Consider the following 15,153-nt stretch of genomic DNA (forward strand, 5'->3'; position numbering starts at 1 on the left):
TTCCTAGATTTTCAGCTAGGCGTGATTCCTGGAATTGTAATAGCACTGATTTCCTCATAAGTCACATTAGTTCCTAGTATACACCAGACTTTTCCCTTTTAGATGCCTGAGGAGATACTTGTATGTGACAGCTTAACATTGAAAGTGGTGGGGAAAACACATAATGTGTCCAGCTCAATAGACACAGGATGATCTGGTGTTTTACAGCAGAGCTTTTCTGCTTTCAATGTGCAAGAAGAACCTGGGGGCTTGTAGAAACACAAATTTTTGGCCTCCACCCATAGAGTCTTTGGTTCAGTGGGTTTGGGACGGGGCTTATGATTCTGATTTCTAACAATCTCCCATGTGTTGCAGATGCTGCTGTTGTGTAGAATACGTTTTTAATAGCACTGGGTTAGACAGGGTTTCTGAACCTTGGCACTACTGACATGTGAAGCCAGCTAATTCTCTGTTGTGGGGGCTGCACTGTGCCTTACAGGATGTTGAGGAGCATCCTTAGCCTCTATTAACTAGTAGCACCTTCCCAGGTGACAACCCAAAACATTTCCAGACATTGCCAAGTCTCATCTTGGAGTCAGATACCCCCATTGAGAACTACTGGTACTGGCTTAAAGGATGGGTTCTTAATGAAAGAGATCTGAGCTGAAATCTGTCCTAACCAAGTGATTCAGGGGAGCAGTGATTTAGGAAACAGTGTAATCAATACATGCACCTATGTTTCAGAGTCAGACATGCAGATCCTATTTATTCTGGGTATATTTGGAGGGTTGCACTTTTTGTTTGTTATAAGATGACAAAGCTGAATTATTTTATATATAGCATGCATTCATTATTTTAAAAAGTTGCAACAATAGACAAAATTATAAAGAGTGGGTTATAATAAGAAAACATTCTGAGTACATGATAGGATCCATATAGTATGTGTATTATTGCCTTATCTTATCAGGATACCAATGAAAATAGGTCAATACTTTATCACATGAAGCGAGAGTGAGCAGTGTTTGCTTGGCTTAAGTATGGGTATGAGTACACCTCCTTCATAAAGTTGTTGTAAGGACAGGTTAAACAAGAATGTATTTAATTGAGTGGCATGGGACCTGGCCCCAAAGCAGCAGTCTATAGGGTTTCCTGGTATTGTTATCAAAAAATATTTCTATGAGGCAATATTCTCCAAATTCTGTTTATCATAGAAAGGTAACTTTCTACTAATTTCAAGTGTGTGCATTACAGTTAGAATTCTAGAGTCTTTTCTCAGTTCAGAGGAAATAACAATAAAATAAAGCCGACATCTCTATGACCATGAGGCTTAAAATCTAGTTCCATGAGTAATATCCTGAACATGCTGTTATGATCCTGAAATTATCTTGATTGGAAACATAGGTGCATTTTTCAAGTTATTTTTGAAGCAAAATGCTTTGTCACTTTGTTAAATCTCTTTCATCCCAATGACCACAGAAGACAAAAACAAGTTGTTGTCCAAAGAACAAAAGTAACCAAGGGGCTGAGATAAAAACTGCAGGCGAAACTGGTAAGAAGGGTAAAGCTGTATCATCATATCTCATATCCTATCAATACCCTCCCATAAGGAGCGCTAGTGTTAGTTTTTCCTTTCGCCACCAGGGAGAGAACCGAACTTTCTCACAAACACACATTTGTTAGACGTGCATTATGGAGGCCTGCACACAAGGGTTGAATAAATCTTTTAGTTACTTCCTACCAGAATAAAAATACCTGCTGGCAGGAATTCACTAGAGAAGGCTGTACAAACCACTTCTGTATATATGGTCTTTTTAACCTTTTCTATTCCACACACTGCAGCAACAGCTATTTTTGATCCTGGGAGTCAAGAGATAACAAAGTTCACTATCTCTAGATGTTCCTGCTTTCTTTACATTTAAGATGAGGAAAAAGACAAGTAAAAATTAATGTTGCATAAGAGAAAGTTCTGCAATTCAGAGACAAGAAAAAGGCAAGGCCAGTGATCAATAGATTGATTGATTTCACTGATGTCCTGATAAAATAAGGCAATAACACACATACTATATGGATCCTACCATGTACTCAGAATGTTTTCTTATTATAACCCACTCTTTATAATTTTGTCTATTATTGCAACTTTTTAAAATAATGAATGCATGCTATATATAAAATAATTCAGCTTTGTCATCTTAGAACAAACAAAAAGTGCAGCCCCCCAAATATACCCAGAATAAATAGGATCTGCATGTCTGACTCTGAAACATGGGTGCATGTATTAAACTGTTTCCTAAATCACTACAGAGTCACTGAGTTTTCACCCAAACAAATCAAAGTACCAAGAAAACCAACAACAACAACAAAAATACAAGTGAAAATTCATCTGTAATGAAAGTCAGAAACAATGAGATCAAAGCAGCTTATACTGACATCAAGTTTTACTTAGATTTGTCTGTTAGAAATTTACCTCAATGGATAAGTGGATGTGGCATCTCTAGCAATATTGTTTAGGATGATTTATTATTTGGTGAATGCATATATAAACACCACATTATTTATTAGACAGTCTATTTCTTCCTGGCTAAAATCAATTTGGGGCTTAAGGCAAAGCCTTCCCTATATAAATGACCTTAGTCAGACAGGCATTTACCAGAACATCCCAAATTCAATAAGAAATGAATTTTTAAAAGCCTTTTTTGCTGTCTTTAGATCAGCAAATAAAGGAGTCCTGAAGAACCAGGACTGGGAGTTCCATAAATAAACAGCATATTTCACAGTCCCTTCTGGAGAAAAATCTGAAAACTCTCAAGGTGATTTTTATTGCTGATCTAAAGTGACTTGATGAAACTCAGGATCCCCAATGAAGGAAATATTTGATAGTAACAGTTTGCATAATATCTTCTCAGAGTGAATTCTAAAATTAAGAGGTGGGTCTAAGATCAAGTCAAAATTACTGCAAAAGGAACTGCCTTTTTAAGATATGTCCCCTTCTCTCTCCCATCGCTTTCCCTGCAAAACAACCCAGTATGAGGGCAAAACTCACTAAAATAATATCTACATGGATTTTATTTTTGACCCTTGGTTTGGGGTCCCTGCCATTAGTGTCTGCACTGTTCTGATCTCAATTTCTTCCCCATATCCTAAATCTGTCATCTCAGATACAAATTGTCAGCCCATATGAGGACTGAGAAGATGGTTTGCTCATACATTTCCACTTCTCTTCAAATGGCAACAAAATAGCTACTTCCTCTCATTCCAGTGGAAAATCCACTTTCCACTATGTATATAAAATAAATGTATACATAAATTTACTATGAAGAGATAAGATAAGGAGTGATGACTCTTCCGAAAATATGAGTACTGAAGAAGTACTAAATTATCAAACTATAAAGGAAATGGAGGCCAGGCACAGTGGCCCACGCCTGTAATCCCAGCACTTAGGGAGGCCGAGACAGATGGCAGATCACAAGGTCAGGAGATTGAGACCATCCTGGCTAACACGGTGAAACTCCGTCTCTACTAAAAATACAAAGAAAAGAAAAAAATCAGCCGGGCGCGGTGGTGGATGCCTGTAGTCCCAGGTACTCAGGAGGCTGACGCAGGAGAATAGCGTGAATCCATGCAGCAGAGCTTGCAGTGACTGAGATTGTACCACTGCACTCCAGCCTGGGCAACAGAGCAAGACTCTGTCTCAAAAAAAGAAAAAACGAAATAGAGTTTGAACCTGGAAGACAGAACAGGTGTGCCTTGCCTCTGAGCACAAAATAGAAAATAAGTGAAGTCTATTCACACTGTTTTCCTGATGCACAGTTGAAATTAGAAAGGAGAGTAAATAAAGAGGTAACGGAATTTTGATGCTTTAAAAAGCACAAACATCATACTGGTTTGTAGAAAAAAGAATAAAGATAAACATGGATCTGTAGAATGGACAATGGGATGCCAAAAAAAAAAAATGTGAGAGAATTAAGAATTTCAGTTTTATGCAAGATAATGGGTCCAAGGTCTACATACTACTAATATTCTTGTGAAACAACCTGATGTGCCCCAGGTAGCCAAGATTTTGGTTTCTGAAAACTTTCACCAGTATGAAGACACAAGGATCCTTAGAAAGTAGTTGATTCCATGTCTTGTGGCAGGAAAAGCCAGAAAGAATCTGGAATACTTTGTTGTCATCAAGAAGCTTGAATACCTTCAAGGATGGTGCTAACTGGACAAATAGGTCAGCATAAAACACTTCTCATTGTTGAAAGCTTGACAATTTAAGCAATGACAAAAAATTCCATGAAAATTCATGGAAACACAATACACTAAAAAATAACAAATAACATGATTTGCTCGAGAAAGATGTGTATGACTTCTCCCTGAAATATTTACTGGAAATAGTTCACATTGATGAACCCAAACACATGCTTGTCAAATTAAAGTTTTGCTAAATTCCAGTAGGTCAAAGCGGACAATAAAATGTTGCATAGGGTGTGTCAAATTGGGTAGAGAATGCAGAACGATGGTTCTCAACCTTGGTTACACATGAAAATCACTTGGGAACATTTCAAAAATATCCATGACTAGGCCTTATCCATAGACTAATTAAATCAGAATCTCTGGAAGTGGGGCTTGGGTCCTGCTATATTTGAAAAGTTCCCTAGACCATTCTAGTGAAAGCGGAGAACTACTGGCGTAGAATCTAGGATAACCAGCCATCCTGGAGACTTTCCTTGTTTTAGTGCTGAAAAGTCCCATGTCCCAGCAAACCCTTCATTCCTGGACAAACAAAGGTGATTGGTCACCCTCTCTAATCAGGCAATAAAAAGTTGTCACAGAAGTTTTCAAAGAAATTACGTAAGAAAACACTGTAAGAAGATCAACCATAAGTGATTGTGATTCACTATACTGCCAGAAAAGGTCAAAGCTTAGAAATTCTTACTGCTGTATAAATGACTATAGCACAAAAAAGTCCCCGTAAGGTTAAGGGATCAGAATGGCAAAACCTAGTTCTTGGTGTCTTGGTCCAAAAATGTCTAACTGAAAACCCCAAATTTATAAATTTCAAGTGACATTCTCAACCACTAACTCTTTATTCGTAATCCGTTTTCTTTCTGAGGGGTTGCTAACCTGGCAACTCTGAGAAGTATACAAATACTAATCTAATTCTAAGATTAATGTTAATTCTATGCTAATATTACGGGTGCTCATGCTGGTGCTGGTGCTGGTGCTGGCGCTAATAATAATGGTAGTCTAGCACTAATACTATTATGAATACTAATGCAATGCTGCTACCAGTATTAATACTAATCAGTTACTAGTAGTAATACTGATAAAATACATGGAGCAAATAAAGTATTCAAACTTTGGTGTTAACACTATTGACCTGGTTGTAATAATAACTTCTGCAGTCAACATGTTAGGATATGCAAGTTTTATTTGTTCTTTGAGGTGTTTGATTTTTGGAGAATCTGACATACTGATCTACTTCTGATTTAAACTAAAATACTTGGGATTTAATTATTTAAGGTTATAACCTCTGTTTAAATATTTAAGGAAATCTGATGAGTTAAATCTAAAGTTTAAATATTGTAAGGAATACTTAGATGCTCACTAAAAATTTAAGTGTTAGATTTGAAAGTGTCACTGCTGGTATTTAAAGGATCAAAAGAAAGGTGTTGTGTTTTGTCTTTAAACATTAATGCAAAAATAACAAATTCACAAATGAGATGTATAAATTGAGTTTAAAGGCTTAAAAAAGATTTTTTTAAAAGACTAACTTGATATACTGAATATTACACAAAGCAAGGGTCAATGTTAATATTCTTGTACAAGTGAACCCATGAACAAAAGCTAAGGCTTTTAAAAAATAGAAGTATTGTGATGCTTCTGGAATAGGTGTGGAAGTGTCATCTCAAGAGAACACAAGAAGACAGCAAAGACAATTCCAGGAAAATTAGAAGAAGAAAAAATATAGAGCAGTCAGAGCGAATCCAGTCTCAAGTGTCAATGAAAAGGTCCAATACATTGCTGTGTTGTGTGAGAAGCTCCCCTGCCAAATTTCTGGAAGGAAACTGAGATGCCTTTTTGCAGTGACTCAGATATACAATTGAAAGAATGTGACGTAAGTTTTAGCAATCAGGCAATTGATGATTTGTTTTGGAAGAACTATCTGAAGCCAGGCACAGTGGCTCAAGCCTGTAATCTCAGCACTTTGGGAGGCCGAGGTGGGTGAACCACCTGAGGTCAGGAGTTCAAGACCAGCTTGACCAACATGGTGAAACCCCATCTCTAATAAAAATACAAAACTAGCCGGGAGTGGTGGTGTATGCCTGTAATCCCAGCTACTTGTGAGGCTGAGTCAGGAGAATCGCTTGAACCTGGGAGGCGGAGGTTGCAGTGAGCCAAGATTGCGCCATTGCACTCTAGCCTAGGCAACAAGATCGAAACTCCAACAACAACAACAACAACAAAACTATCTGAAGAAACAAAATGGAAGTCACTGGTGGGGCTTAGCAGAAATACTCTCAAGCAAGCCAACAATAAAGATCTTTGCAATATTACTTGGGAGTCCAAAGGTTGCTAGAGACCACGGAGTTCTTTGAACATTGTCAAAACATAAAAGACTATGAGTCAGAGTTTTACTAAAATTTAAGAAAGACTTTATATAGCAGATGAATTAACAAAGTAGAAGATTGCTCACCCTATTTCACAAGGTAAAATACATTGCAACAACCTGGGCTTTACCATACGGAGATCACCTCCCTTCTAGGATGGCTTTGTCCACAACTATTCTTGTATAGAGAAGGCTAAAAATCACTGGCTCTCTCTCCATGAGCTCCAAAATGCTGCCCTGGCAACATCAAGCCATGCTTGTAATTTAACAAATCTGTAAGAGGAAAGAAAAAGAAACCTTCTGCTTAAATACCAAATCTAAAATTTTCACACAAGAGTGATGTTTGACATATCTATTTCATTTTTGCCTGCCACTGCCCTTTCTTCCCAGAGTCCTGTTACATAAAGCATTAGGTGTTCTGAGGAATAAATGAGTGTCAATTGTGGCAGGGTATAGGAGGACGACTAGGTTATCTCCATTATCATACACTCTATTTACCAGATGGGCAATTCCTATTTATAAAACCCCAGATGAAAATATGCCCCAGCAATATGGAAGGGGGATCACAAAACAAATAGGTAATTTCTCTTGAACTCCTTATGCTAAGCACAAATATGATTACTGCCTTCATCTTTTTAGAAAGGAACAGGTATTGAAAACAACAGTCTGCATTGGCTGCTCGGTATGGGAAAGCCAGTGAGTTGAAATCCAAAGCTGAGGAACATACAGGCAAAGAATAGTAACTGAATTTTACTATACTGGGTGCTAAGGGGTGGGTGTAGGTATGAAGGAGAATTAGACATAGCTGATGGAAAACTTTCCCAGTAGGGAACTGAATCAAATCTGTCATCTTTTGGTTCGTAATTCAGTTCTCTAAAGCCATAGTGTCAAATACGATAGCCACTAGCCACAAATGAATAGTGAGTACTGGAAATGTGGCTAGTCAAAATTAAAATGTGCCATAAGTGCAAAATACAAATCATATTTCAAAGACTCGGCATGAAAAAATGTATATAACTTGTTAGTAACTTTTCTATTGTTTCCATATAAATGATAATATTTCAGATGTATCAGGTAGATAAAATGTATAATTGTTTCTTTATATTTTTAAAACTTATCTTAATGTGGCTATTAGAAAATTTAAAATTACATATGTGGTTTGAATTTCATTTCTACTAGACAATGCTAATCAGGCTGAAAGTTACTTTAAGACATGATTTATGTTGAGCTCAAAGGAAGGCACTTCCATAGGAAAGTGTTGTTAGAATGAGCTTGGCTCCCTATCACAAAATGTTAACTTCAAACATACTTCAAAAGTGAAATTTCATTCACTGCCTTCTTGGCAAAACTGTTAGATAAACAAATCTTGTACTCTTTGAGATATGAAAAAGGATGGTTAACAACGTCACTAAATTTTCTTCCTCTATCAGCCTGACCAACATGGAGAAGCCCCGTCGACAGTAAAAACACAAAATTAGTCAGGTGTGGTGGAGCATGACTGTAATCCCAGCTATGAGGGAGGCTGAGGCAGGAGAACTGCTTGAACCTGGGAAGCAGAGACAGCGGTGAGCCAAGATCGCGGCACTGTACTCCAGCCTGGGCAACGAGAGCAAAACTAAATTAAAAAAATAGGCAAGGCATGATGGCTCATACCTGTAATCCCAGCACTTTTGGGAGGCCGAGGCAGGTGGATCACAACGTCAGGAGTTCGAGATCAGCCTGGTTAACATGGTAAAACCCTGTCTCTACTAAAAATACAAAAATTAGCTGGGCATGATGATGCAACACTTGTAATCCCAGCACTTGTGAGGCTAAAGCAGGAGAATTGCTTGAACCCAGGAGGCAGAGACTGCAGTGAGCCAAGATGGCACCATTGCACTCCAGCCTGGGTGACAAAAGTGAAACTTTGTCTCAAAAAAGTAATTAATTAATTTTAAAAAATTATTCCTTTGCAGACATACTTAAACCATGCTAAAGCAGAAATAAAAACAAGGTCTAATGTTGAAATGGGGTCAATATTCAGTGTTAATGTTGAATATCCTCTAATGTTTCCAAAAGATGCACAGATGGAGAAAGGGCAGGCCTGTAAGAGGCAGGAGAGAATAACGTTGCATTCATGCATTGCAAGTATGTTACAGATATCCAAGTTTCATCAGTCTATGCCTTCCTGATACTTCTTGCCTTTTGGCATCTCCTCCTCATTTTCACTTCCACCACCTAACTGATTCACACCTGAGTCAAAGTCAAAGCCATCTTCCTCGTACCTCTAACAAGCCTCTCCACTCTTTGCATCTTCTATTGCTAATCTGTCTTGTCCCACTGCAAATCATCTCAACTTTTCATTCAAGAACCTACCAGGGTAACAAGCAGCCCAGAATCCAGGTCATCCTTGTATCAAAGCCTTAAAATCCGATTCTACATAACAGCCAAGCAAGAGATTCCAAAGACAAGCATAAGAATCATCAATAATGGAGAGAGTGGGGACGTCCTGCTTTGGAGCGGGAATCTTCGTTGCGCCAGCGACTAAAAAGAGAATTAAATATGGGTGATGTTGAGAAAGGCAAGAAGATTTTTATTATGAAGTGTTCCCAGTGCCACACCGTTGAAAAGGGAGGCAAGCACAAGACTGGGCCAAATCTCCATGGTCTCTTCGGGCGGAAGACAGGTCAGGCCCCTGGATACTCTTACACAGACGCCAATAAGAACAAAGGCATCACCTGGGGAGAGGATACACTGATGGAGTATTTGGAGAATCCCAAGAAGTACATCCCTGGAACAAAAATGATCTTTGTCGGCATTAAGAAGAAGGAAGAAAGGGCAGACTTGATAGCTTATCTCAAAAAAGCTACTAATGAGTAATAATTGGCCGCTGCCTTATTTATTACAAAACAAATGTCTCATGACTTTTTTATGTGTACCATACTTTAATAGATCTCATACACCAGAATTCAGATCATGAATGATTGACAGAATATTTTGTTGGGCAGTCCTGATTTAAAACTAAGACTGGCTTGTGGTTAAATGAATATGTTCAGTTTTTGAATTTTAATAGTAATTCCAATTCAGTAAATGCTATCACTGTTTACCCCTTCTAAAGATATGATTAGACTTTGTTAGTAATGTTCAACTGTTCGCAAAGATGGTGAGTGCCATCTTAAAACTTACTGGAGATTGGTTTTATATTTAGATTTATATAGCTGGTTATGTGAATATATTTAAATACTGGAGAAATTCCTTCACTGTCTCAGAACTAAGCAAGATTCACCTGTATTTTGTGTTCATTTGCCTCTTAAAGGCAAGGGTTGAAGATAAATAAGGTAGCAATGTCTAGAGTTTTGGCCTTAACGATGCCAATCTAATTATAATTCCCTGTATTTAAAAGGGTTCCTTTTACTTATTGAAAAGCATTTTAGTATGGTTTATGTGTAATATTAAAGATTATTCAACACTTCTCACATCTTACAAATCTATAAGGTCACATGCTTTTAAAATAGTAGCAAGTTAAACTTCACTCTTGAATTCTTTACAATCTAAGTCAAACTAAGTTATAATTTAGGATTGTCTTTAAACAGCCATTCAGAAACATAAAACTGTAGAACTGTGTATTTGTGATTGGGAATGGTGCTTTTGCCAGCTTAAAAGGATTAAAGTAGTGGAGATATACACAAATTTTAAAATGTGTGATCGCAAGACTAAAGATAATTAAAAAGAAAACCACAGAAAAAAAAAAAGAATCATCAATAATGAAGCAGTCTTCCAATCTATTCAAATCAATCTTCAGTCTTTGTTACATAACATTTCAGTGAAAACATAAAAATAATCCCTTTGGTTAGTATTTGTTTAATTAATCTAAAAATTATTTCATGTAATTAGAACGCAAAGAAAGTATCACTGTCTGCCAACAGAAACCATTTTTTTTTCAGTTCACAGGTCTTTTAGCTCCAGAAACCTCATCTTAAGAATTTTTGTGTTTGTGAGTGGTTATAGATGTTTTCTTTTTTTAATCTTCATAGATCAATTAATTGAGAATTAGAAATATTAAGAATAGAAGATTTATGCATTTCTTAGTTAACGTAACAGTTTAGCTAAATATAAACTTTGCACTAAAGTTTTGCAGTGACACAATACCAACAAAGGATACAGAAATATTTTTAAACTATAGAAAAATTCAAATGGAAAATAATCTTGATTCAGTTTTATTATACATTAACATATAAAAAGTCTCATTTTATGAGACATCTAAAGGAATTAAAACCACCTCTTCAGGTATGTCTTAAACTCCAAATCTGAAAATAATTTATTATACTTTGACTTTACAATATTCTATATTAAAACAAAGAAAATTCCAAATACATATGGCGTGACTCATTCAAGATGGCAGAGCTCAACCAGTTGCCTGAGGAGAGCTCTTCAGCAAAAGCTCTTGTCGGTTTAAAACACAGAAGCTTATCTTGTAGCAAGATTGATAAGGAATTACAGTGACAAGTCAGGTTCAGGAGGGTATTTATTATTTAGGTGCACTGGCCCAGTTGGATTAACATCCAAAGGACTGAGCCCTGAACAAAGAGCTACTTTTAAGCATTTCCTGGGGTGGGGGAGATCTGTGCAGCGGGAAGCATATTACAGAAGTGAGAAACAATGACAGCTATTCAATTAATTGAGGCATGCATTACATCATTTCTTACTTTTCAAGGAAAAACATGTTTTGGGACTTGAGTGTATCTGTCTAGCGACCTTGCAGCTGCACAGCTAGAGAACCAGGGTCTTCACCATGCCTGGGAAAGGAGGAAAGATAAGGCTCACTAGCCACATAAAAACAGGCAGTTACTTTTTAAAGGACTCCAGCTGTTTCTCTTCCTTAGGGGAAACTGGGTTTTCTTACATACAACTGAGTTTTTGCTTACACTCTTTAATTTCTTTTAATTCCCATTCCAATCTAACATGTGGTTGTAGATGTTTCCCTAATCTAGACGTAAAAAAAAAAAAATGTGGTCAAAAGATATCCTTCCTAGGTAACCTCAAGAAAGAAAAATATCTCAAAAATAAAAAAGTAGATCATAGCTCTTAAAGCCCAGTAAGATAAATCTTCAGTCACCCTGGATCATGTAGGAATGAGTCAGCAGACATCCTGGATAGCCCAGAGTTAATATTATAACCATCTTATTGTAAGGGTTTTTATTTCTCTAATGAAGACATTTCATGTATTTTAAAACCATTCAACAGTCTTTCTTATAAGCATAATTATAGGCGAAAATACAGATCAAATAAAGACCTGAATGAATCTGTTGTGATATTGTGGAAAATAAAATAAAATAATGTAAGTAATATTAAAGTTTAAGATAATGAACAAAGCATAGATAATAGATAATAGTTAACATTAAGTACAGGTTTTTTAAAAATTACACATAGGCTAAACAAAATTTAAGCAGCCCCTCCCAGCATTGCTAACAAGTTGCAGCTGTGAGCTTATCTCAACTTGCCAAGGTATCGCCTGCCTTCAGACCCCCGCATGTTTCTGTTTTCCCTTACCCCAGCTCTGTCCAGCTCCAAGGTTGACTGGTGGAGACAGCTAAATTGTAAGTTTTATCAGAATTATCACGGGTTACACAACTTACTGGCTTCATCTAAAACCTGTATCCTGTCTTGCTTTTCCCGCCTCAAATGGCATATAAGCAAGCCTGCATTCTTTGTATGGGTTGGCAACCATTTTGGGCATGAACCTGCTGTCCGCCTGTGTGCCCGAATTAAAGTTCTCTTTGGTCTCCAAAGCTCTCTTTGTGTTTCTTGGCTGGAGTTTTACTGCAACAATATTACCACATGAAATAAATGTCTCCGGGCATCCACACTGACAATCCACTATGACAATATATTATGACTGTTTTATTTTTCAGTATGGCACCCAGTGTCCCAACAGGCCTAGTATGAGGGGCTGTTGGCAACCCCTCCAGCAAAGATTAGAGCAGTTCCTCACTCTACCTCTTCATTGCTGCTATCCTTTCCAGTGTCAACAAGAAGAGCAAACTGCTATCCCTCTGCTGATTCTCACTTCCACCACTACGTGGCCTCAGGTGCCCACCCTGAGGTTCCATGTCACCCCAGTGCTGCTGCCACTGTGATTTCTACCACTCTGCTCCTCTTTGCTGCTTCACACTTAGTTCTCAAAATGAGCTTCTCATGCACCTATCATCATTGGGGTGGCATGTCTTTTAAGACAAATCCATGAAGCAAGACAGTGCTGGGTAAAAACACCGCTGGATCCTAACTATATTTTAAAGAGAATTTCTTTTTTCTTTCTTTTTTAAAAAGAGACTGGTCATTCCTGCAGGTTGGTATCCTAAAAATCAAGGGTTTACTGTATGATTATGATATATCTGTAAGAAAATAAATGATAATTTAAAATGTTAAGTCAAGCTGTAGGATAGAAATTGGAAATCCTTGGTACTTAGTGTTAACAATAAATTTCTGTGTAATAAATTTCTAGTCAAATAATCAATTTCTGCTTTAGTTTTATAATGATTATAATTAAGTCAGTAGCAAAAGAGTAAAACATGTCATTTCTCCTTGGGAAGATGTAAAACAGCTTAACTTAAAGGAGCCTGAATGTGGTCTTTGCAATCAGCAGACTTGAGTTTACAACACAACTTTACCACTTATCTTTCTGACTTTGGAAAAGTTAGCCTCTGCAAGCCCCACTTTCCTCATCTATAAAATGGTATAAAGAAACCCCCATTAGAGAGTTGGAATGACTTTTTTTTCTTCAGACGGGATTCTTTTTTCAGACAGGATCTCACTCTGTTGCCCAGGCTGGAGTGCAGTAATAATGATCATGGCTCATTGCAGCCACAGCTTCGCTGGCTCCAGCAATCCTCCCACCTCAGCCTCCTGAGTAACTGCAAGTATTGGCATGCCACCACGCCCAGCTAATATTTTATTTTTTTGTAGAGACAGGGTCTTGTCATTTTGCCTAGGCTAGTCTCTAGCTCCTGGTCTCAAGTGATCCGCCAGCATTTGCCTCTCAAAGTGCTGGAATTATGAGTGTAAGCAACCACGCTCAGCTGAGAGTTGTAAGGATTATGATGTACTCATGTAAATCAACAAGGAAAATGTTGAGACACAGTGGGTACTGGGGTAGGGGTTGGGATCTTACCCATTGTTGATCCTCTGGCAACAGACTAAAGGTGGCTAAACTGACCTTCAGCTGGGAAAAGCAATCTTCAAATAATTGACAGCACATAAGAATACATTTTCAAAGATAATGATCTTTTTTTCCTTTTAGTTTCATAGTACTGTTTGGCTTACAGCATTCTGACAGATCTTGCTGTGAACTACACAGATACACACACACACACACACACACACTGTAAACATACACATGTAAACCACTGCCACCACAGCTGTCAACCAGTTAAATAGATTGTGATACATTTGCCAAACAAATGTCCATATAAAATGCATCCTAGTTTCCTACGGTTGGCTGTTGTGGTTGGGCCTAGCATTTTGGCCCTTATTAATGTATGTGGTATATGTGAGTTGGGGGTATTGAAATATACCATATCTTAGTCTCCAGTTAAAGGCCAGACGCTGTTCACATAAACGGTCCGGGGACATTCTGTTTCAGTTTCCCACAACACAAAATAATCTGTCACCTACAAATTATAAGTAGACTGAGAAGATTAAATATATATCAAAGCAATATCTAAATAGATAACTGGGGAATTTTTGATTTATAAGTAAATGTGCCTAGATACACTACTACTTTACAGTGGAATAGAACATTTAAGTATAATATTGGTTGGCTTTCTCACTTTTTTATAACTACATTATTGAGATAGAATTCACACACTTTAAAACTCATGCATTTAAGATGTTTGATTCAATGGTTTTTAGTATATTCGCAGAGTTGTGGAACCATTACCACAACCAATTTTAGAATTTTTATCACCTCGAAATGAAACACTATACCTATTAGCAGTTGCTCTGTATATCCCATCCCCAGACCTGGGGAACCACCAATCTACATTTTCTCACCATGGATTTTCCTGTTCTACATATTTCATATAAGTGGAATCATAGAATATGTGATCTCTTGTATCTGGCTCAAGACAGACTTAGCACCATGTTTTCAAGCTTCATCCCTGTTGTAGCATGTGTCAGTACCTCATTCTTTTTCTTACTGAATAATATTCTCTTGTATGATTGATGATATTTTGTTTATCTGTTAATCAGTTGATGGATGCTTGGGGTGTTTCTACTTTTTTGCTCTTACAAATAATGCACATACATCATGTATAAGTTTTTGTGTACATGTTTCATTTCTATTGTGTAGTTACCTAGGAGCGGAATTGCTGAGTGAAGATAAAGATATTTTCTATGCTTAACTTTTTGAGGAATTGACAGGCCATTTTTCAATGTGGTTGCAGCATTTTACATTCATACATCCTAATTTCTCCATATCCTCACCAACAACATATCCTCTGCATTGTTTATCATTACTCTTCTGGTGGGTATAGAGTTGTATTTTGTTGTGGTTTTGATATTTGCATATCCCTGATTGCTAAAGGTTTTTAGCATGTTCTCAT

The 15,153-nt window shown here is 37.3% G+C and overlaps 1 protein-coding gene and 1 long non-coding RNA gene across 3 annotated transcripts in view; one reads left to right on the plus strand and one right to left on the minus strand.

The window, feature by feature from the left end:
* Positions 1 to 15,153, minus strand: part of LOC126947132 (uncharacterized) — a 212,226-nt gene that overhangs the window by 186,256 nt on the left and 10,817 nt on the right. The window lies entirely within an intron of this gene.
* On the plus strand, positions 9,046 to 10,243 carry LOC126947125 (cytochrome c-like). Its single transcript, XM_050777752.1, has one exon. It carries the CDS (start codon positions 9,116 to 9,118, stop codon positions 9,431 to 9,433), a length of 318 nt encoding a protein of 105 aa, XP_050633709.1. The 5' UTR covers positions 9,046 to 9,115; the 3' UTR covers positions 9,434 to 10,243.

Source organism: Macaca thibetana, chromosome Y (genome assembly GCF_024542745.1).
Source record: "Macaca thibetana thibetana isolate TM-01 chromosome Y, ASM2454274v1, whole genome shotgun sequence".
Lineage (NCBI taxonomy): Eukaryota > Metazoa > Chordata > Mammalia > Primates > Cercopithecidae > Macaca > Macaca thibetana.